The sequence below is a fragment of the Oreochromis aureus genome, linkage group 6 (genome assembly GCF_013358895.1).
Source record: "Oreochromis aureus strain Israel breed Guangdong linkage group 6, ZZ_aureus, whole genome shotgun sequence".
Taxonomy (NCBI): Eukaryota; Metazoa; Chordata; class Actinopteri; order Cichliformes; family Cichlidae; genus Oreochromis; species Oreochromis aureus.
In genome coordinates this window covers 21,589,278-21,613,476 of record NC_052947.1, presented here as the reverse complement: position 1 = coordinate 21,613,476, position 24,199 = coordinate 21,589,278, and the positions used below count along the sequence as shown (strand labels likewise).

Below are 24,199 nucleotides of genomic sequence, written 5' to 3'. Positions count from 1 at the left end.
GCCCACTGATACAGCTCTGATTTATTTTGAGAAGTACTTACACAAACCCACCACAGGATGGCAGCCATACTGTGCGATTGACATTGACAGTGAATACACAGGGACTGCAACAGTGATTTTCCCATCTCATTCCCTTCTCAGCCCTCCCGCATCATCACCACTGATAATAATTCAAGGAAGACGAGTGTCAAAATCGGCGACAGTAAAGGTTTTTTGTTCGTTAAAGCGAGAGCTTGCTCGGAAAAGCGAAGCGAACTGAGCAAAAAAGATACCCTGAATCGTCGTATTCACAAACAAACAAATACACAGATGGCGAGGAGGATGAATGCATGGCACGTCGGCATTCAGAACGATCAGCTAAGGTTGCACTCTATTATACAAGCTGATGGGGATTGCTAAACATGCAGCTGTACTGCAGATTGAAATGATTACATAAGCAAAGCAGGGTCAATAGACAAAGAGTCAGAAAATTCAGTGACTGTAAACAAAACTAACAGATCCAGAGACGGAAACAAATAACCACCCAGCCAGAAATGTGAACTCTATTTGATCACTGCCAACCAGAAATGTATCCTTAATGCCTGGATAATACGATAATGTTGTTTTGGTTTGATTATCTCACTGCTGACGTGCTGGGAGTCTCAATGTGCATAGACAGAGTGCAGAATAAACCCACCACCCTTTCCCAAATCTTACTGACATTATTTAAGCTCTGAATGAAAATATGCTTAAGCCTAAAAGTTTTTTTTTTTATTAGTGTCCAAGCCCTTTATTCTTATCCTAATCCAACTTTGGAGGATCTACTCTCTCTCTTTTTTTTTTTTTTTTTGCAGTCAGCAATCAGACATTCACAAGGTTATCGAAGGACACCAAGAATATGAGCAGCCAGATCGATTCAACAGTTAGAAAACTCCCCGAGGCCACTGACCGACCGTGCGTGTGCTTCTCTGAACAAGTGTATGGCCAGAGCTGCTGTGACAGATGAACCAGGGGACGACATCTGATATCCTGGCAGGCATGTAGATAAGTTTTATATATATGATGAAAATGCTGAAATGTGCACAAAGATCCACGGCATGCATGCAGCTCGATGAAAATGGGATCTTATTGTTGTTGGATCTGTGCGTTTCCACTGACCCTGAAGGATGTAATCCCCCTTTACACCGAGAGGTTAAATTATAGGAACAGGGATTCCTGTGTTTAATAGAGGTGTAGATGATTTAGAAGAGACCTGATATTTAACAGGTCAAAAGTAACGGGACAATCAGAACTCCTGACGAAACACCGACTCCCTCTGATGGCTGATCTCACCTTCAGCCAGATGTCTTCTACCACTATTGAATGTCTGAGGGCGTGCAGATGTGGGTTAGGGGAACTTTTCAAGCCGTTTATAAAAATCAGACAACCGAACTAATCAAATTCCTGTATCTTTAAATTCAAAATATGTGACACCGCACTGACGAAAGAACATGTTGCATAACTGGTGTTTCTGTTGGAGCAAAAATTACAGTCACTGAGGTAAACTGTCTTGAATCCAGATGAAATTTGTTTCAGTAATGCTGCAACACAGTGCAGGATACTCTGAAAGGAATCCGTTTTGCCTGCTGTGGACACAGCTCTGGGCTTTCATCAGACAGGAGCAGTCAAAGGTTACGCACCACAGTATTTACCTTTCTTAAAGTTGCTCTTTTGGCTTTCTGGCAGTGGGAAACGGAGAGAGACAGAGTAAAGGCCTGGAACAAGTGGCCGGGCGCACTCGCACCACTGAGGCCTGTGGTGGTAACAGAGGATTTCTCTCTTTTGTCCTTTTTTAAAAAATATTCCTTCGCACTTCTGTGCTTCTGAATTCGGATGGAGACATTTCAAATGGGGCATGACGTGAATACAGATTAACAGACGCTGCACAGGCAGAAAAAGCAGGCACTCATAGTCTCACAGCCTTCGCGCACGCGCACATTTTGACACATAATCGTCTCATGTGAAGGTGGATAAAACACCACTGTCACCAGAAGACAATGAAAATACATAAAAACAATGAAAAGGTAAAGGTAGAAATCCACCGAACGGATCTTTTTGTGCTTTATAATACGGTGTGTTGTTTTGCATTAGATAGACATCCACGAAGATAAGAGACTCCTCACGACAATCATCCTTTCGTAACATTCCCCCCCGCTCCTGCATCTACGTACCACATAATGAGTCACAAAGGGTGCACATACTGTCGGGCACTTTCACTGAATGAATTTTGAGTACATTATTCTCAAATCTGGTCATTATGTGTAAAATTTGAATGGACATGAGCAACTTCTACAATACGGTACGGTCTAAAGCACAATTTAGTGAGCTTTGTTTTGTTACGTCAACACTTTAATGAGGACATTGTCACAATTTGGTTTACCTTGGAAAAGAAAAGTATTCAGATTACACCTTTTAACCATCACTAATATTAGTATGAATATCATATACTAATACTCTGCGCCGTATTTATTGGCAATATGAGACAGATTTTGAACATTATTGTTATTGCATGTTTTATCCTTTGTTCTTATTTCTTCCTTACTCACACTCTGTTATCGGCCATCGTTCAGTGAGACATAAATATGTGTGTGTGTGTGTGTGTGTGGGGGGTATAGTGCATTTGCATGTGTGTGTGTGTATGTGTGCATTTATGCGTTTGTATCATGAATGTCTTGTATAATCTAGTCCGGTTTGTCACTGCTTGGGGCTCCTTGCTGCGTGAGCGTATGCCAGTACTCGACTTTCTTCCCTTTGTTTTTGAGACACTCGAACCAGTGTCTGAGTCTCTGTCCGCTCGCATTGATGCCCAGCTCCACTCCTCCTGCAAACACACAGAGGGAGAAGCAGAGGAAACAGAGAGGAGTCAAGAGGTGAAGGAAAACTTGTTTGCTGGTGAGGACGATTGGTGATAAAAGGAGACAGAAACTGGGAGGAGGTGAAGATGACTAATAAGAAAACAAAATAACTAACAAACTAAAGAAAGAAAAAAGTTAGCTTTTCATATCTTTAAAAAAAAAAAAACTCTTCATGAATCTGAAATTCCTGATCATTTTAGCATAGCTCTGACAGGGAAATCAATCACAACACGCACTTATGTGAAATGTTTGCAGGGACCAAAGAATGGTCCAGATTTTTCTAAAGAGGCCCCAAAAAGCTGGGAAATACTGGATCATCCTTACCAATGCACTATACATTATCCTGGGACCTTACAAAACATTATCGTCACAGTTTTAGTAACACATTTCTCATGAATTGGAGTGGTGATGTAGAGTGGAATACAGGGAGTGCAGAATTATTAGGCAAATGAGTATTTTGTCCACATCATCCTCTTCATGCATGTTGTCTTACTCCAAGCTGTATAGCAGGGGTCCCCAATCTCAGTCCACGAGGGCCGGTGTCCCTGCAGGTTTTAGATCTCACCCTGGGTCAACACACCTGAATCACATGATTAGTTCATCACCAGGCCTCTGGAGAACTTCAGGACATGTTGAGAAGGTAATTTATCCATTTAAATCAGCTGTGATGGGTCAAGGACACATCGAAAACCTGCAGGGACACCGGCCCTCGTGGACTGAGATTGGGGACCCCTGCTGTATAGGCTCGAAAGCCCACTACCAATTAAGCATATTAGGTGATGTGCATCTCTGTAATGAGAAGGGGTGTGGTCTAATGACATCAACACCCTATATCAGGTGTGCATAATTATTAGGCAACTTCCTTTCCTTTGGCAAAATGGGTCAAAAGAAGTCAAGTCAAGTTTATTTATAAAGCACATTTAAAAACAACCAAGGCTGACCAAAGTGCTGTACAATAAAATACAAATATAAAATACTATAAAACACAGGTACATAAAATACCTCACTGATAAAACAATAAATTAAAACAATAGGTTAAACCTTGCTAAATGCCAATGAAAAGAGGTGAGTTTTAAGAGCAGTTTTAAAAGTTCCTAGGCTTGTGGAGAATCTGATGTGAGGGGGTAAACTGTTCCACAGTCTGGGTGCAGCCACAGCAAAAGCCCTCTCTCCCCTAGTCTTTAATCTGTACCTGGGAAAAGAAGGACTTGACAGGCTCAGAAAAGTCAAAAATAGTGAGATATCTTGCAGAGGGATGCAGCAGTCTTAAAATTGCAAAGCTTCTGAAGCGTGATCATCGAACAATCAAGCGTTTCATTCAAAATAGTCAACAGGGTCGCAAGAAGCGTGTGGAAAAACCAAGGCGCAAAATAACTGCCCATGAACTGAGAAAAGTCAAGCGTGCAGCTGCCAAGATGCCACTTGCCACCAGTTTGGCCATATTTCAGAGCTGCAACATCACTGGAGTGCCCAAAAGCACAAGGTGTGCAATACTCAGAGACATGGCCAAGGTAAGAAAGGCTGAAAGACGACCACCACTGAACAAGACACACAAGCTGAAACGTCAAGACTGGGCCAAGAAATATCTCAAGACTGATTTTTCTAAGGTTTTATGGACTGATGAAATGAGAGTGAGTCTTGATGGGCCAGATGGATGGGCCCGTGGCTGGATTGGTAAAGGGCAGAGAGCTCCAGTCCGACTCAGACGCCAGCAAGGTGGAGGTGGAGTACTGGTTTGGGCTGGTATCATCAAGGATGAGCTTGTGGGGCCTTTTTGGGTTGAGGATGGAGTCAAGCTCAACTCCCAGTCCTACTGCCAGTTTCTGGAAGACACCTTCTTCAAGCAGTGGTACAGGAAGAAGTCTGCATCCTTTAAGAAAAACATGATTTTCATGCAGGACAATGCTCCGTCACACGCGTCCAAGTACTCCACAGCGTGGCTGGCAAGAAAGGGTATAAAAGAAGAAAAACTAATGACATGGCCTCCTTGTTCACCTGATCTGAGCCCCATTGAGAACCTGTGGTCCATCATCAAATGTGAGATTTACAAGGAGGGAAAACAGTACACCTCTCTGAACAGTGTCTGGGAGGCTGTGGTTGCTGCTGCACGCAATGTTGATGGTGAACAGATCAAAACACTGACAGAATCCATGGATGGCAGGCTTTTGAGTGTCCTTGCAAAGAAAGGTGGCTATATTGGTCGCTGATTTGTTTTTGTTTTGTTTTTGAATGTCAGAAATGTATATTTGTGAATGTGGAGATGTTATATTGGTGTCACTGGTAAAAATAAATAATTGAAATGGGTATATATTTGTTTTTTGTTAAGTTGCCTAATAATTATGCACAGTAATAGTCACCTGCACACACAGACTTCCACAAACATTCAGCTTTGATATTAATGAGTTTTTTGGATTCATTGAGAACATGGTTGTTGTTCAATAATAAAATTATTCCTTAAAAATACAACTTGCCTAATAATTCTGCACTCCCTGTATAATCAAGTTCAGTACCCTCAAAATTATCCATTAGTACAAGGCGGGGTTAAAAGATTGATTGAATCTACTGACAAAAAGCAAAAAAACAAAGCATCTATGATTTATATTTTACCCCTGTCTGCTTCTAGATCTTCTCCTTGTGAAGAACTGTGAGCATTAAGGCACATCTGCTATGCTTGGACTGCTCCCCAGAAGTTCCAAACATAACGAGAGTTAATCGTCCAGTTTTAGCAGTCATTATTGGGGAAGCCTGCAGACTCCAAGCTTGAAGAAGGGGCATTAGTTAGGAGCACAAGCAGGAGCATATGCTCACAGCTTTATCAACTTTTCCAGGGTTTTGCATTGTGAATTTGCTCCAAGGGAGTCTAATCGGGCCACAATTTGTGTCCCGAGGCATCAAAAGAAGAACCATAACTGCACACAGCTTGAATTATGGAGCTTGCCCTCATGCCATCATCCACCTGCCAGTGTTGAGTAATCACATTACAGTTTTCTTCAAAGTAACGTGTACTGTGATGAATTCATTAATTACACCTACTGTAATACTGTTACAGATGTTAGTAATTAATGATCATCAAATGTGCCTTTTTCTTCCTAAACATTTCCCTAATCAGCTGACTTCAGTTGGGCAGGGAGTGGACTGCAGCCTTTGAGAGGTGGCGATATGGATATTGCTATTATTTTTATTGCATGCTAAGAACAATAGCCTGATCGTAAAGTGCAAACTGCATCCAGGACAGAAGCAACTACCCATGGCTTGTGATAAGAGAGCCAGTGCTCTCTGTACAGACAGCATGCTAACACAAAGCTAGCCAAGAACACAGAGTGAAGTGTAGGGATGGGAACTGATAAGAATTTAGTGCTTCGGATTCCTTTACTGATTCTCCTCACTGGCTTTGCTTTGAGAGTGACCACCATCACTAAGCAGCATATCATAAATGTTACATTTGTGCAAATTTCTCTGTAAAATGACCCAAAACAAACTGTCTCATAATTACCATTTAACAATATAAACTGAGGCCACACACCAACACAAATCCCAACCCTAACAAGGACACACATGTGATCTTTCTCTTAGTGTTTAGGTATGAACACAAAGTTATTAGCACAAAGCAAAGATGAAAACCAGCACAGAGACCTTCAAGTGATTCTGCTGTAGAACAGGTGGAAAGGGAAGCTGCAGCATGACCGATCATCAGTTTGTTACCTATTGAATTTCAGGGTCTGGCTGCTGGGCTGGGGTCGGCATTCACTCAGCTTTATCACCACTCTGGGTTCTTGGCTAGCTTAGCATTAGCATGCTGTCTACAGGATGCAGTTTGGACTTTATCATTGTGCTCTTGTCCATTTGTACAATACAAATAATGCTAATGTCCATATCCACTCTACACACTATTTTCCACCTCCTGAGCACAAACTGAAATCACCTGATTGTAGCTCAAGTGCAACTGAAAAGACAGGTTGATAGGCAATGACTGATGAATACTGATTGATAGGCAAGCACACAAACAATCCCCGTCTCTAGTGAAGTTAAAGCTGAGTGTATGTATGCTTCCCCCCAGCACAGCAGCCAGAGCAAAAACAGCAATGAGCAGTACTTTTGTCTTATGTTCTAACAGATTACCACTGTGGCGATTGCTGTAAAGTGTTTTTTGGGCTGTTGACTTTGTACTCATATTTAAACACTAAAAGAAAAGTCTCAGGTGTCCTTATTAAGACAGGAATCTGTGTCGGTGTTTAGAAGGTAAAATACATCTCATGCTATGCTACTGAGTAACACAAGAGTATTGTAATTACTGAGTATTTCAACTAGTTTTTTCTCCAAGGACTGATTAATGCATTACTTTTACAAAAGTGACAAGTACCTTCTTCTGAGTAGTAACCCCAACATGACGACTAGCATGACCACACACATAGCACAATCATCGTAGCTCTAAGATCCATCTCCTAAATGCGATCATCCTTCCCAAAAATATAATTAAAAGTGTGAGGAAGGAAGGAAATCCAGTGTGGGATAGAGATGAGCAATGCAAGTCACAGTTAGACTTCCAGGAAGCAATGCATGTATAGCTGGAGTTGAGGAACACTCAGGGCGCTTCATAACTACATGACCTTAAGAACAGCAGCAATATTAATAAATGTATGTTTTCTGTTGAAGAAGTGTAAACCAGTTGTTGTTGGGGTTTTTGGTTTTTTTTAACTTTGTTGTTAAAAAGTAATCTTTAATAATATTTAATTAGGAATAGCCAACAATCCATCATAATAAAATTTATATCAATATCTTTATTTGCTGCCAGACCATCATGGGAGCACGGAAGGAAGCAAAAAGGCTTTCATGTCAAATTTTCCCTGACGGAAAGAAAGAGAAATTTAAGGTAGCTGGAAAATAACAACAAAATGAAATTTTGATGACTGATTTTACGAGCATTGGATGTGCTGGGAATAAACAAGTGGAGAAACAAGAAATACTTCAAGTGAGGTAATGGAGCCACTGGCGAAGAGGCGCAACGTATGATAAAGCTGCAGACAGCTGTCACGCTGGGGATACAAAGCCTTTCTCTTGGCTGTGATTGCACAGATAATGGAGCATAAAGTTTTAAACCCAGTATTCTGACAACGCTGACATCTAAAAAACATGCATAACAATGCCTCAGAAACTGACAGCCACGAGCAAACAAGGCTTGATTTTTGATCTACGCCTTTTCGGAGCACGGCACCGAGCGTCGCCTGAGACGCTGCTGCCGGGAGGAGAAGAGCAGCGATCTACAGCCTCGATCATCCCTCGCTTTCCTCTCACAGAATCACGCAACTTGTAGAGCAGGTCTAAACCTGTTGACAGAGTTTCGATAGGATAATCACGCACAACACTTTGTCACTTTCACTGCACGCCCCCACAGCACTCCCACCACCTCCCAACAGTGATCGATGGAGTGTTCCCCAGGCCCGCTGGCTGCTAGTGACAAACGAATGGCCAGCCATCCTGACACTCACTGGGGGACAGAAGAAGGATGAGGAACTGGAGCCGGGGGGAGACGAGGCGGCTGACGCACAGGCTGGTGAGTAGGTGCGTGCCAAAACTTGCACTGTTTTACCCCTGCTCTCTCTTCACTTCTCCTCCGCTGCAGATCTGTCTCATTAAACCCCACCAGCGGATGAATAACTGCTTGTGGTGAACCAAGCATTTAGCAGAGCCATAGATCTGAAAGAATCAATAGGCGTCAAAGTTCCTACTGAACCACTGAACTGCATCTGAATTTCTCTGTTCCACACAACTTTCCAATCCTTTTATGGGTGGAGGCGTGTCCAGCAGTGTTTTTGGGCCATCAGATCAACAGTTTTACAAACACCAACCTATTAATGTTTGATCACTAAAAGTCTCACAAAGTCTCTCACAGGACTGACACCTTTAGGTGAACACGAGTAGGTGAAGGTAAATTAAGGTAAATAAGTGTTTAAAAGAGAAACCATTAAGACTTGCTGTGTATTAAATTACATTTGACTTTTTAAGCAAGCATGTTGCATAGCTATATATGTTAAATATTAAGCTTATTAATTTGGGTAACCTGGTCTTATCCCTCATAAACATCAAGCAATAATTTAAAGTCTTTCTTTTGCATGTGTATACATTCAAAGCTCTCGACTTCCACCGTTTTAAATGCAACATGTTCAAATTAAACACATTTTAAATGAAAAGCACTAAGGGAAGCACCGATGACTTTAAAATTTCTAAAGGACACTTTTTACCTGCCCTCAAAATTTGAACTGGAGCTTGATTTGATGGCAGCGCAGTAACGGGATTCATGGGTTTCTGTCTGTGCAGTTGTGGCATCATTACATTGCAATAAACATAAAGTCCTTGCGATTTGGCATCGTGATTAAAACCAAGATTGAACTGAATCAGAGATATCAGACTTGGATCACAGTCCCACTGTTTTGAGACTGTGCTCGCTTGGCCTTTTCATCAACTCTTTATCCGCTTTTTTGGCTTTGAGACTCGACTTTGAAGGGAACTGATTGGAAACAGCTCAGAGGTTTAGATTTGGCTCATGGTGAAGATGAAATTTCCCAACTCTCTTCGTGCGCTTGTTGCTCCCTCAGTTTATCCATTCGATTCATTGCCTGGGTTTTCTCACCTCTGTTATGTGACATCCTCTACATATTCTGCTAAAACAGTAAGCCTGTTTTCTAATGGTAACGCTTACAGAAGACCACTGCACTGGGGCTGCGCTTGCTCGACCTCTTTATCAACTGTTTTTCTCCATCTCTCTTTTTTTTGTTTCTGTTTCATTTTTCTCACAGACCCAATAAACATCATGGGCAGGCTGCTGTAGCTAAACCTGTAATGATAATGGTCGGGGAAATGGTTGTTATCTGGGGCTGTGTGTGGGTCTGATGGCCTTTTCCCCCAGCAGGGCTAATAAGTCATTGGGTTTATCTAAACAGGGGGTGTCTCCCTCCAGCCTACCGTCTCTCTCTCTCTCTCTATTACACAAACACACACACACACACACACACACACACACACACACACACACACACACACACACACACACACACACACACACACACACACACGTGTGCACACTCACATTAGACAAAGTAAAACGCTTTGATCTGAAGGCCTTCAAGCTCACAGGGTGGGAATCCATTCTCACTGCGCCTCCCTACCAGTTCTCCATCACTCCTTAAGCTCCCATGTGCTCCATTGCTGTGATATACACACCGGGCCATGCCAAAGCTGTTTAGCAGTCTGATGAAGCTGCAACCATCTAATGTGCCAAGTCTATGAAGGATGTGGACCCAGAGAAAATAGTCTTCCTTTTTGAGTTTTCCCCTCCATTTCCTGTTCCACTCAAAGTCTTCTTTGCTCGCTCAATCGTTCTCCTCAAGCCTCATAATTACTTCTCATCTCTCCGGTTTTCTTCCCCCTCTCTCTACCCACACTCAGCCTGTTTTTTTCCTTCTTCTTTTTTTATCTTTCTGCTCCGCTTTCATTTAAACAGTCTGCTACGGTCACATTCTTTGCTTCGCTGCTTTCCTCCCCTCCACACTACAGCGTTTCTGAGCCTACCTATGAAATCGTTGCTCATTCCCAAGTCATAGTCCCACACAGTGATCTCCAGGGTCTTCTTCGCCAGCTGGTCCAAGGATACTTCATATGAAAACTCCTGTGCAGGTGGGGTACATGAGAGCATATTTACATCAATGATTCATAAACAGGAGATTGAAAGGAACTGAATTCCTAGCTCAGTGTGTGCTCTGTGATACGCTGGGTGCACATGCAGGATATGACACAGTCCCTTTAAGATATGCTTAAATTGCCATGCTTTACATTGGGAGCTCAGTAGAGAAATGAAAGAAGTTGTTAGCTGCGGTGTGGTTAATTGCAGAGAAAGTGTGGAGCTGTACCTCATTGAATTCAGGATTGAGAGTCTTTTTCTTCACGGAAGTCTTGTATTTGGACTTTTTCCCCATATCTGGCTGTAAGACACTGAGAAAGAGAGAGAAACCAGATAAAGACATGAATTCAGCGTGATCTTGGGGGATCAGGGAACATGCTGTACAACCCCTGGAAAACAGACTGTCAGAAACTATTACTCAAATGGCCACGGTCAATGTCCTAGTTAATCTTTGCCTATAGTTCATGAAATTCTGCTACTTTTTGGTTAGTGTTAGTGTTACTGACAAACAAATGGAAATGATCACACACATGCATATTTAGCATGTCTGTGCAGTAATTAGTGTTAAGTACAAATAGAGACAGTTTACCAGGTTACCTGTTTACCATCTCCAGTGGAGACGGATGGTAAACAGATATTCTTACACCACCAGTTTTGCACAGATTAACAGACAGTGATTGTATTTTGTTTGAAAAAGTGACTGATCTCAAATGTAAAATAGGTTTGTGCAACAGAGATCCTTGAACTCCTGTCAAACAGAGCCAGAACTTCATTATCAAACCAGTTAATTCACAACTTTTTTTAATCTTTGCCCCGTTGTGACAGTAAAGTCTGCTGAATAGCAGAAACAAAAAGGGAGAATGAGAGTTTGCAAAATGTCTTTATGAGATAATTGTAACCCAGAAGTGTTTTGAACAATGGCAAGGACAGAGAGCAGCTGAAAGAGAAAGAGAACAAGAAAGAGACAGAGGAGGATTGTAGACCACAGCAAGATCATAATCGTGCTGATGTTGGAGGAGTATACGCTCCAGAGAAGAGGCAACAGAAGGGTCGCTGGAGGGCAACGGGATTCATCATCAGCATAAATTCAAAGTCAAGATGTTCAGGCAGTGAGATATCACACTCTTCCAGCCTTTCACTGTCAATGACGAATCCTGGCCTGACAGCTGATGCATGCAGAGGTGGAATCAGAGTGAGTGAAGGATGGAGGGGATGCAGGTGGAGCAGGAGGAGGGGGAACTGACAGAGAGCAAGGTGGCAAAAAGTTTGAATCTACTGTTGGATCCTAGTGCGTTCGATGTAAATGTTAATGGTTATCTGTCAGCTTAGTATCTGAGATAACTCCCTTCATCAATGCAGACCTTTTCTTTGCCAACTAGAAAGAGAAAAAACAGCAGATGCTTAAGATTTTATGATGGAGAGTTCAAATGTTGTGTCCACTAGGTGGCAGCACATCAACCACCATGACAAGATGAATGCATTTGTAAACTGCAGCTTGTTCACAGGTTCAGCAGACAAAAAGACAACATTTACATCCCACACATCCCAAACCATTCATGGCTCTGCAGTAACTTCATTCCACAAACTCATAGTATCAAAGAAAGACATAACTGTGGGGGGTAAAAAAAAACAATTTCATGTAAAATACACAACAAAATAAAAATACTATTAAGGCTTCAGATCAGATTCGTACTGACAAGTTCCAGGAATCTAAATCTTAGGTCTGTGCTTCCTCTTTGTGCTGCTTATCCAACATCTTTTTAATTTCCTCTGCTGATCCTGTTCCAGATGTAGGAAACAGGCCCATGTTAAATGGTAATAGTCACAATTTATCAAACAAGCCTGGAATCTCTTTATTGTGGGTAAAGTAAGTTAATGTACTTCATCTTTCATAAGTTGAGATAATCTACACGGAAGCTAATAAAAAGCCAGAAACTGTGGTGTCATTTGTTTTCACTTAGTTAGGCTGCTGTAACGCGAGTGCAGGAAATAACATTATAATCTGTGCGGCCTACCCAGCAGACTGTTTGGGGTAAACATGAATCCATGATGAATCAACATACATCCACGATGTGCAGCTGTTTTTATGTTCCATCATATTGAATGCCACATCAGAAATCAAGACTCATCAAATAAGCCAACATTTTCCAGTCTGTTGTCCAGTTTTGGTGAGCCCAACAAAGTGACAAATGAGTGTATGTAACTCAAAGTTGGTCAAGTTTCGTACATCAGATTAGCCTGACAACCAATTGCATCAGAGTCTGTCTTCTTAGAGAGATGTTAAATATCTCTGAGCATTTCAAAAGAAGTACCCCCGGGTAACAAATGAACTGTGTGCCTATTAAAGTCCTAATTACTGTGTTGTTTCAGTAAAAGCCATCAACTTAAATGTTTCAAACGATGTATAAAGACGAGACACAGGCTCAGCTAAACGTTTAAAGCATTAAAAAGCTCATTATCACCACGAGATGCATCCTCCGCAATACCTGGTGTTTACATAATAGTTTGGTTTACTTCACAAGAAATAAAAAAGAAATCTTAAAGAAAATAATGAATCAATTAAGACAGTCAGCCAAGCAAAGCATCTTTTTAACCCCCAGCACGTGAGGCGGTGAAGTGAAAGCTCGAGGACATCCGAGCCTTAGCTCTGCCGACTCACATTCTGCATACGCCTCCAAAGGCAACTCACGCGAGAGAATTCAGATTTTCAGAATAACAAAACATTATTTGACACCAACGTTCGTAATTAAGATTGGGTAAATGGAAATAAAGGCCACAAAGGAGCAACCGAACTGTGCCCAAATTGCCACAGAAAATTAAATGTGAAAAATAAGTCACGATGCAGGAATCTGGTCCACAGAGATACGGGAGGATAATCCCCTCAGTTTTTCACTGTTTCTTTAAAAAGAACAGTGGGAAACAGCAAACTAAGTAACCACATGTTTATGTGCCGTATACATGCACCATTTTAGCTCTGCGTCACCGGCTGACAGTGACTGATAAGGTTAACAAGCTACCGCAGCTGCTGCTGACAACCTTTAAACGCTGTTCATGAGACAAACTGTGTTTGTAATGTGAGGAAACATGAACAAGCAGAACTCATCTTTAAAAAGCCCAATAAGGCGTGGACAAAGAAATGGGAACGCCTCCCTGTACACATGCTATTAAGAAATCTAATGCAGCTACACTACGACTCAAAATGTTATGGTTTGCGCTAGGAGTGACCAGGATGGACAGGATTAGTACATCAAGTTGTAGAGGCAAGGCTGAGATGGTTTGGACATGTGCAGAGGAGGGATTGTGGATGTACTGGATGAAGGGTGTTGAAAAAAGAGGAAGACCACAGAGAAGATTCACAGAGTGAAGGGTTGGTGTGACAGAGGAGCGTGAAACAGAGATAAAGGAAGATGTTCTACTGTGGTGACCTCTAAAATGAGGAGTCAAAAGAAGATAAAGATATATATTAATAATGTTTTTCATATCCCTTTCTTCCTTTTTTTTAAGGTTTAGGAGATGTCCTCCAATATCTCTAAAATTAGAAACATGCTGTTTCTACAGTAGACAGGCCTGAGAGCTGAATGCTCTGCCTTCCAGTTTATTTTGTAAACTCACAAAGCCACAGTTTATGTGTGACAACAGCCAATAGTGGAGGCTATTATAGTATAGGCAGTATAGTATGTTATAACAGTACAGGCAGTTCAATGGGAAATCAATCAGTGCTCCCTAACTGATCAGATTGGAATCAACTGTTATTTTCCATGATGACTGCATGACTAGACTGGAAAATTAACCACAAGTTAGCCTGCAGTCTGAGAGTGAAGCGCTCTGTTTATTGGAATAATATGGTACTCTGAGGTCTTCGAGATGTGATGGGGTCTGATTATTCAATATCGTGTATGTGAGGAGAATTTTTTGAGTTTTGGATTTAACAGGGAGCTGATGAAGAGAAGAAAATATGGGGGAAAAATATGGGCTCTCTTTCTCCAGTTTTCTCCAGCTGCTCTCACTGCAGCTGGAGAAAACTTTAAAAAGTAAATCTGGGTAAATGTGCACGGGTTGTATCACCATCCAGCATTGGTGGCTGGTCCAAACAACTTACAGTGCATTTGATACCAGGTTCATTTTTTGGTCACGATTCCTTCTGTGTCAAGATAATTTCCCAGTTTAGTCAATTTTTAGTTGAAAAATAATCATTTGATTCTAATGGGGTCCATTACAGTCAGCTGATTGATTTTCTAATGGAAGTGCACTGATCATTTCATCATTATGTCAGTCCCCTATAGGCTCTTCTGACACATGAACTCTGGAAAATGCTGGGAAAGGACATCACACAGACTTTATACTTGAGAGCTAGCAGAGAAAAACTGATTTAGTCCCATCACTCTGACTGATAGGAGAAACATACCCAAACTGGCCTGGACAGTAGGACAGTCCATCACAGGGGTAACAAAGCAAGAGCACACTCTCACATCCACACCTACGGCACACCTACCTCATTAATCAACCTAACAAGCATGCAGTGCTAACCGCTGCATTGCCATGCTGTTGTTGTTTTTTTAATATGTGCATTAGAAATTAAATGAAACGTGTAGTCAGAACAGCAGAATCAACTTCTTCTTTATTTTTGCCCAAAACGTTTCTTTCCACCTTGGGAGCCACATGACAACTTGACAACTCTCCAAAAATTTGGTACCACAGTGGTGGCAAGTTAAGGCAGAGCCAGACAGAAGAATGAGAGCAGCCCTGTGAGTGAGAGGGGGAAAATTGCTGAAATGACAGGGATAGATGGAAGAGAGGGAGCCAACGTTAAAAACAGGGAACAAAAATAAGTTATGACATACAGATGCGCCAAAAAAAAGGAGTCACAATTAGAAGAGAGGAGCTAAATATATGCCTGCTGCAGCGGAGCCTCATGATCTTTTTACTTCGTTGTGCAAGAACAGAGAGATAACAAAACTGTAAAGCACGGCAGTGTGCTTGGTCAGCATAAAGGACTTGACATGTTTGCACTTTTTCTGCCCTTACATGGCTTTTTTTTCCCAACAGACTTTTCTTTTTCATGTTTTAGATTGTGCATAAAGATCAGGGTAAAAGACTCAGGGCTCTTTTGAAAGATGTCGAATAATTTAGTCTTTAAAATGCTAATTTGTCCTTTAAATGGAAGACAAATTAGTTCTGAGATAATTCTGACCTTGTGTCACTTGATTGGCTTCTAAAAGCTTAACAAGAGAGAGAGACTGACTGGACTCTTTTTACAGTCGTCTCTTCTCTTTTGGCCTGGCTCCCTGTGGCTTTGACAGATAAATATATGCACACAGAAATGAAGAATAGTTACTTTTTTGAACCTTTATGTCATATTATTTATAATGTTATTATTTAATAGTAAAAATGTGTAGCCTGTACAGGAAAATAAAACGGTGTTTAGCATAAAACTTCACACATAAATGGCTACTCTCATCAGTATGGATACCAAATCCAAAAAAAGAAAAGTCATTGAGAAAAACTGAGAACGTTTAGACAAATTAGTTTTCTGGCTAAAGCCTCTTTCACAGCCTCTTGCTGTGAAATCAGTTGCTAAAGCATCAGTGACCCCCTGGCAACCTGAGGTTGCTCGAGGAAAGTGGGTATTCCCTGATCAGTTGGCAAATTGCTGCTGGAAGATGTTGTCAGTTGCCGGGTGAAACTGATCACAAATAGGTGTATTGTGCTGTACCAAAAAACTCCTTGGAATTGCTTTTGGTTGCTAGCAGGTTGTCACAGTTGCCCACAGTCAACTGCTACTCTCTGAGCTATAGTGAGACTAGTGAAAAAGTGTGACACAAACCAGAAACAGATGAAGTTCAGCTTCAAGTTAAAAGTTGAACCTTTTACATTTGTCTAAACATTCTCTTTTAAAAAGTGTTGATGATGCAACTTTTACCTTGAAGGTGAACATTGCCCATTTCTGGTTCACGTCACTCCTTTTCAAATTTTACTACCACAGGTAGCAAGTATTTACAGACACGTCAGCATCTTCTGTGCCAACTGACAAATGACTGGCAATCACCCAAAATAATAAAGAGGCTTTTTGTGCAGCTCCCTGCTGGAAACAGAGAGACCTGTGGTTACCAGATGGTTGCTGACCAGTTTCCAGGCCTGCATGACCATACCAGTATGCTTCAGCTGTGGCTGGACTTTACCCTGCCTCTCGCCCTGTGGTGATTGGGATGGGCTCCAGCCCCACCGCGACCCTGAGTTAGATAAGCGGAAGAGGATGGATGGGTGGATAATCGACTGCTGCATATTTTGTTTAATATCAAACATACTGTGTGTCAGTATAGACCTAAACATGCTGATAGATACGTTCAAGAAAGAATTTTGGGTTTTTTTCAGTTTCATGAAACGCAACAAAAACTTAATTTAATTAAAATTAAAATCACAAGTGCCAAATAATCATCAATAGTGCACTGCAGAGCAGTCACTTACACCTATCAGTAAGGTTAATAAACAGTTTGTATCTGATCGACTCTCTCTCTCTCTCACACACACACACACACACACATAAAGACACTAGCATCAAGATATGCTTGAGCTGCAGAGGATGTCTGGTTTTACAGCTGCAGGACATCAGTGAACTATGTAAATTAATTCTTGTCGATTTAATTGCTCAGTACACTTAAGGGATGTAATTTACCTGTGCCAGCAACATATTTAACCCCCTCCCTCCTTATTTGTTCAAAGTTAACTTCACTAAAACTTCACAGTGTTCATTATGCTGGTTCTACAGTGTGCACTGACAAAAAAAAACAGCACCTTGAGCTGCACACCTTCAACAGCTCATCCACTGAACTGAGGTAAACACGGCTCTGTGTGATGGATACAGAGTCCCTGATACGCGAACACAGAAGGGAACAAAAAGAAATGCTGGCAGACGGGCAGCTGAAAAGACCCAAGTGCCAGAAATACGAATCGGATCAGGGCAGAGGCTTAAACGAATCATAAACGACAAGAGTCAGCGTAAAAGAAGCAGCTGCTACAATAATGCAGAACAAGAGGAGGAAGACACAACTGAGGGAAATAACATGTACCAGTGTGCACAAGGCCAAGCGGGGGATATAAGATAGAATCAGTTGTGCATCCATGTAATTTTACCTTTGTTCTCCAAAACATTGTATTAGAAGAGACACCAATACTGTACAACATGCCGGCTTTAAAGTAAAGAAACAACTCCTTGGAGAGAAAAGAGAGAAACTGCTAGTATGAGCATTTCAGACTTTCTTGTTCCAGTTGTCAACAGTTAATAAAATGACTCAGAAAATGTTCTCCACTTGCACGAACCTTTGACACCATTAGTTTAAAAAGCAGTTTTCAGTGCAGTGATTGTAGGTGCTCCTCTTATTCAAATCAAACTACTACACACTGAAAAAGTACTCCTTCACCTCACTGTAGAATAGGTCATCCAGGTCATCTGTAAGCCTGTACTAACAGTTCTGCAAATGCATGTCATTTTTCCCACAGATGTACTCAGAGGAGGGTGTTATTGGCAAGGAAGCTGAGTGTCAGGAAGCCTGCGTGTCAGACAAGCTGACTGGTTCTCCAAAAGTTTAGTTCAGAAGAGAAAACATGAATGCGTGTTCAAGCTTCAGCCACTAGATTGGTTGAAACGAGAGAGAAACAGTATGTTTAACCTTATGCCTTTTCAACTGGGGATGTGTTTTCTTTCCATTTATTTGAGATCCCTGTGTCATTTATTCATAAATTATAAATAATGACAAAACTACCCATCACCCTTAGGCAATAAACAAACATCATCAGGTTCAAAAATGGAAGGCTCAAAAAACAAAATGACCTATTGTTAAACCATAAATGACGTTATTGCATCTCTCTGATCGGAGTCCTCTAAAGAAAACAGAAAGGTGCTTTACAACCTTTTCAGTATTATTTTTAGCAACCCTGTGCTGCTTCTACCTTGAAGCCTCCCACTGCTGGAGGTGGCGTTGGTTACAAGATTTGCTGTCCTGTGTGGGAGCTTTCACTCTCTGCACTGTTGGTGCTTAAGTGCAGCAGGCACGCTGGAGATTTAGCTGTGTGGGTTTTATCTGTCACCGCGCCTTACAGGCAAGCCGGTACAGTATCAACTTTAGTTCTGTGTTTTAGACTTTGAAGAGACCTGCGTTGGCTGAGAAAAGAATTGATCTCACTGAGAGTACAATGTGATCAGAATGCATCCACCTCCACTCTGCAGGACCTTCCATGTGTCTCAGCGACTGTCGCAGAAACACCTCAGCTCATAAAGGCGGTTCAGAGTGCTGATCTGCTTATTGCGGTGTATAATGTCAGTCAGGCTCTTGTTGACTTCACATTCCTTTCTCTAATGTAATAAAAGCCTGGAAACAAAAGAAATGAAACAGCTTTTTGCAGTTGAAAATTAACTGTGGATTCTACAAGCACCCCAAAAAGTTTCATATAAGAAAGTTTTCACAGAACTCTTTGCAGTTCTGTGCAACAGACAAAAACTAAGTACAATTATTTCAACGACTTACTACTTCAATGTGAATTAAAAGTCTAAGGAGCAGGTTGGTGGTACTAATAAACTGCACTTGATTATATGATCATCAGAAAATGTGATCATCTCTATTAAAGCAGGTGTGTGTACACACAATGCCACAATCCTCCCAGGAGTGGAGATCCAGACCATTCACTCTAAGGTCAGACTTTGCAATGCTCAGAGAGACTAGTAAAAAACCTGAAAGCTGTATCTCAGACTCTACAGGCCTCAGTTTGCATGTTAAATGTTAATGACAGTACAATTAGAAAAAAACTGGACATGTTTGGCTTGGCTGGAAGGGAAAGCCTCTTCTTTCTTAAAAGAACATGGCAGCAAGTTTTAGGATTGTAAATTTGCCCCTGACTTCTGGTGCAATATCATTAGCACAGATGAGATCAGAGCGGAAATGTCTGGCAAGAATAAAAAACCACATTTGGTGAAACCCAAACACAGCATATCAGCACAAACAACTCACGCCAATGATGATGATTTGGGCTTGTTTTACAACCACAGGTGCTGAGTACCTTGCACTTCGTGGGTAAACCAAGAACTCCTCCACATACCAAAGTATTCTGATCATGAAACAGTATAATGACCCCAAACACAGCAGCAACTCTACATCAGAATTTCTGAAAAATAGAGAATAAGAGGCCTTGCAATGGCCCAGAAAAAGTCCAGACCTAAACTTGACTGAAATGCTTTGCCAGAGCTTAAGTGAGCTGTGCATAAACAAAAGGCAGCAAAGAAGACCGAGCCAAAGTTCCTCCGCAGCGTTCTGAGAGACTCACAAAGTCAAACAGAAATCCGTTCCTTCAGGTTCTTGCTGCTAAACGTAGGTTCAACCAGCTACTGAATCATGGGGTGCACTTAGTTTTTCACAGGACCCCACAGAGTCCCGTGAAAAACTCTGAACCTTGTAAATACAGTTTGATGTTTGTTTGAGAATCTTAATGAGCAAAATCATATTAAAGATACATTCTGATTACTGCAGTATGTAATTTATTCAAAGAAGCCCACTTTATTGATCTATCCAGGCAGCCTGGTCTGGATAGATCAATAAAGCGTAAGTCTGATGTATAGTAGTTTCTGTAGCTCAGAAAATGTTGAACTAAGGTTTTGGCAAAAGAAAGTAGTGACTGAGATCATAAATCAAGAGAAGTGCAGGGTAATTTTCTAATGGACTTCTATTCAATCACCATTTTCAAGAATGTAAATTTGAGGCACTTCTCTTTCAATCCTGGAGGCCACATCTTTCTTTTATATACAGCCTCTGGGTGTTCCTTATTTTACGACTGCAAGGCGTCTATTCTAATCTCTGAAGAGCGGCAACAATTAAGGATCCCCAAACTAAAACCACCCTGGAATCAGATAAACACCAGGTGGCTTTCTCTTGTGTATGGTTAAAAGGGGTTGTGATTACAGCTAAATAAGATAAATGTCAGCACTGATAAGACAGCACACTAGCAGTCCAATCTATGCCTTTCACTTTGCAGTACCATAAAAACCCGAATTAAATATGAATCCTTAAATTAAAAGCTGTTCCTGAGCATAATTTGTAGGATCCCAGGTTGTTCACGGGTATCCAACATGACTTACATTTTGACAAAGGGGTCAGAGTAGCCGTTGGAGTCCATGGCGGCCAGATGGGCACAGCGTATGATCCCAACCAGCAAGCAGCCCTTCTCCGTGTTATAGCACAGTGACACCAGGATGCGGCCACGCTGGGGACACAAGAAGCTACAGTGTCAGACAGAGCACCTGTTTCCACTCTGATATTTCCCTCTTCAGCGAATAACCACAGCGGGAAATCCTGCGGCCGGGTCAACAAAGTTTCTAAAAAACACTTGAAATACTTTCACCGTGTAGGATATAGCGTGTTAGCCTAGAGGTTTGGAATTAAAGCTCATAATTAAAGGTCTTATCTGGGCCGGACAAAATGACACTGCTGCCTTCTCCTTTTAATCTCCAGGTTGAACTGTAAGTCGAGTCTAATCAGAGACCAAAAGCTATTAGCCTTCGTCTCTGGAATCACAAAGAGACGTGAGATAATCACCACCAGGGGAGAAAAAAAAAAACACTGGAGTGGCAGTGGTACTGGTCTAAATTACAAACTGTAGCTTCTCTATCAAAGGTCATGCCTTAAACACATATACTGATTAAAAACACATAATTAAACTTCCTCTAAGATTGTGGAAGTAGATGACAGATTAGGATTAGGCCTGTTGGAAGGATAAATTGCATGAGACATGGGAGATTAATAGGACATTACAGTGGGTCATGTTTTAGTTAAAAAAATCTTATAAAAAACAGCGATAATGATAAAGAGGTTGATATCATTACCTCCTCTTCTGCAACTAGCGCTCCTTGCTCCTGTGTTTGATTGTTAGTTTCTTTATTCTGAAATAATAAAGACAGGAAGAGAGATCACACTGCATAGTACATTGCATTTTTCTGTAATGCTCTAATGTAACTCAGTAATCACATTGCAGTTCATAAGCACATCATTGAGATGTTATATTGCATGTAAGGAAAAAAAGTGCACTTCCTGTGGAAAAACATAGACACAGGAGTGGAAAACGTTTTTCACATGTTTAAACTGAGCATTTTTTAAAGGTTAATGTTGAATTTCTTTTTCTAATTGCTCTGTAAACAGTCTGTAAACATCTGGGAACTGAGGAGACCAGCTGTTGGAGTTCTGATGGAGCAATGTCGTCCCATTCTTATCTGATACAGGATTCTCGCAGCTCGCTGTCTTCTTTCATTTCATAAACTGAAATTCATTCATGGACTGCAGCACCTGGACTCTTCAACTATGAAGTCATGCTATTGTAATAGATGCAGTGTGGAGTTTAGCATTGTCTTGCTGAGATATGCAAAAAGATGAAAAAGATGTCTGGGTGGGAGCACATGTCGGTCTAAGATCTGTGTATGCCTTGCAGCACTGATGCTTTACCAGATGTGCAAGTGCCATGTCCATAGACACACTATTGCAGATGGAGGCTTTTGAACTGATAACAAACTGCATGGTTCCTCTTCTCTTTAGTCTGTAACGCGTGACATTCATGTTTCCCAGAAATAAATTCAAATTTGGATTCCTCTGACAGAACAGTTTCCCCCATTTTGATGGGCTTAATGGAGATAGCAGTGTTTCTGGATCTTGCTCACATATGTCCTCTTTTTGCATGATGGAGCTTTAACCTACATTTGTGGATAACATTAAATTTCTGGAAGTGTTGCTGAGTCCATGCAGTGATTTCCATGACAAAATCTGTTTTTAATGCAGTGTCACCTGAGAGCCCGATGATCACAGTCATCCAGCGCTGAAGCCTTCACCGTTGCTCACAGAGATTTCTCCAGATTCTTAGTCTTCTAATGAAGCTTATGCGTAAGTTCAAGACAGAAGCTCTATGGTCTCACATCTGTCTGCTCCCAGGTGTTGCCGGCTAAATCTAAGCTTCTCATCACTTCCACTTTCCCACGCTGTCAAGCTGTTTGTGACATCTAAGGTCTAGTCCAATCATCTTTCTCTGCTTTAAATCTCACTGCGCGTCTGTCATTTCCTTTGCAGACCCCTTCGTGCAACCCACATCACCTAAATCTTCTTTCTATGTGAAGACCATGCACATACATAATAAATATCACATATTTGTCCACACAAGCAAACACACAGAGTAATGTACACAGACCTGTGCAATTCTCTCCAGGCCCATGTTGTAGCGTTTGCTCTCGCCTTCTTTCAGTTTCTTCAGAGCCACTCTCACCTCTCCGATGAATTCATTTCGTCCCAGTCTGTCCATGTCGCAGACGCACAGCCTTCAATGGAGAAGAGGAGGAGTTGAATTAGTGGCAAGTTTTCAATCCCTCTTGCAACTGTGCTGCTCTGCCCCAAAGTCCTGAAGCAAGCAAATAATGCACCAAATACATCCAAAGGGCATCTGCAACACGAAATCAGTCCGCTGTGTGTTTTGGTTTTTGTTCTCATTGTCTTGCGCCCATCAGACATACCACTCCCACGTAAGAGGCATAAGATGTTTAAAAAAAAGGATTTTCCACAGGAGCTAAAAGAAAAATAATTATGCGTGCTTAAATCAGTGGCATCTACGGGGATATCCTGGAATAAAATCTTTAATCTCTCACACACACATTGTTTCACTGTAGAAATCATGGCTTTGTTTCTGCGTACAGGATAAATCAATGTACAGCTGTCTTTTTTCTATAGTTTATTTCTCTTTAGATGCACTCGGAATTTAAAGCGAGACAACTAAATCAATAACTTTGTCTGTACTGCTACAAAACTGGTTCTGTAAAATGATTTCTTCCACCCAGAGCACTTATTCAAACTGATGGTTATGTTTGATAGAAAGCGAGTTTTTCATCAGCTACAGTTAAGTCTTCACAGCCCATCGCCCGCCACAATACTCTCTCTCTCTGCTCCGATATTCCCAGAGGGACTGTAGCTGCTTCATTTCTTTCTTCACTGTCTCATTCTAAACCTCTCTCGCTCTCTCTCTCTCTCACACACACACACATTCTTCACACACACCTTCCCCCTCTTCCTGTTCTCTCCCTGTCCCGCTGACATTTGGACTTTTGACATGCTGGTTCCAGTCTTTTAGTCATAACGGATGAGTATCTCTAGCAGAAGCTTCAGAACAGCTCTGACTCACGACCACGGCTGTCAGATGATTTATGTCCCTTTGCTCTGTCATACATGTAGGGTGTCTGTAATGAGACAAAGGTTGGCGGGCAATGTGACACCATTTCTGCTCAAAGCTTGGCTTCTTCTGTGATGATTTTTCTTTCAATTCCCAAGTTTTGGAGTTCCTATAAAACCAAACAGATGCTGGTGGAATCTGTTCAACCTCTCGTGCCAAGTTTGGTTCGGTATTATTGATAAAATCCACCTCATGAGAGTAAAATTAGGGTTTCCCTTCATAGTGTTAAAAACAACTACGAAGCTGGCACTAAAATGGCTTTATGCTGTGCTGTGAAAAAGTCTAGAAGCACCATTCATTTTTTATACTTTGGTAAGAAAAGGGGAAATAGGTGCTGTGATTTATTGAAACGTGCAAACATTCATGGAAATACAGTATATAAGGCAAAAAAGAGATTGCACAATACTTG

At 41.4% G+C, this 24,199-nt stretch overlaps 1 protein-coding gene across 3 annotated transcripts in view; it reads right to left on the bottom strand.

Annotated features, from left to right (window-relative positions):
* Positions 1-3: 3 nt before the first annotated feature.
* doc2d (double C2-like domains, delta) overlaps positions 4-24,199 on the bottom strand; it is a 56,352-nt gene continuing 32,156 nt past the window's right edge. For all 3 annotated transcript variants that reach the window (XM_039613896.1, XM_039613895.1, XM_031751035.2), the window contains 6 exons: positions 22,762-22,888; positions 21,416-21,472; positions 20,672-20,796; positions 10,778-10,859; positions 10,440-10,536; positions 4-2,839 (listed from right to left, as the gene is read on the bottom strand). In XM_039613896.1, coding sequence (XP_039469830.1) covers positions 2,700-2,839; positions 10,440-10,536; positions 10,778-10,859; positions 20,672-20,796; positions 21,416-21,472; positions 22,762-22,888 — 628 coding nt within the window. In that variant the 3' untranslated portion in view covers positions 4-2,699. The remainder of the gene's footprint in view (positions 2,840-10,439; positions 10,537-10,777; positions 10,860-20,671; positions 20,797-21,415; positions 21,473-22,761; positions 22,889-24,199) is intronic.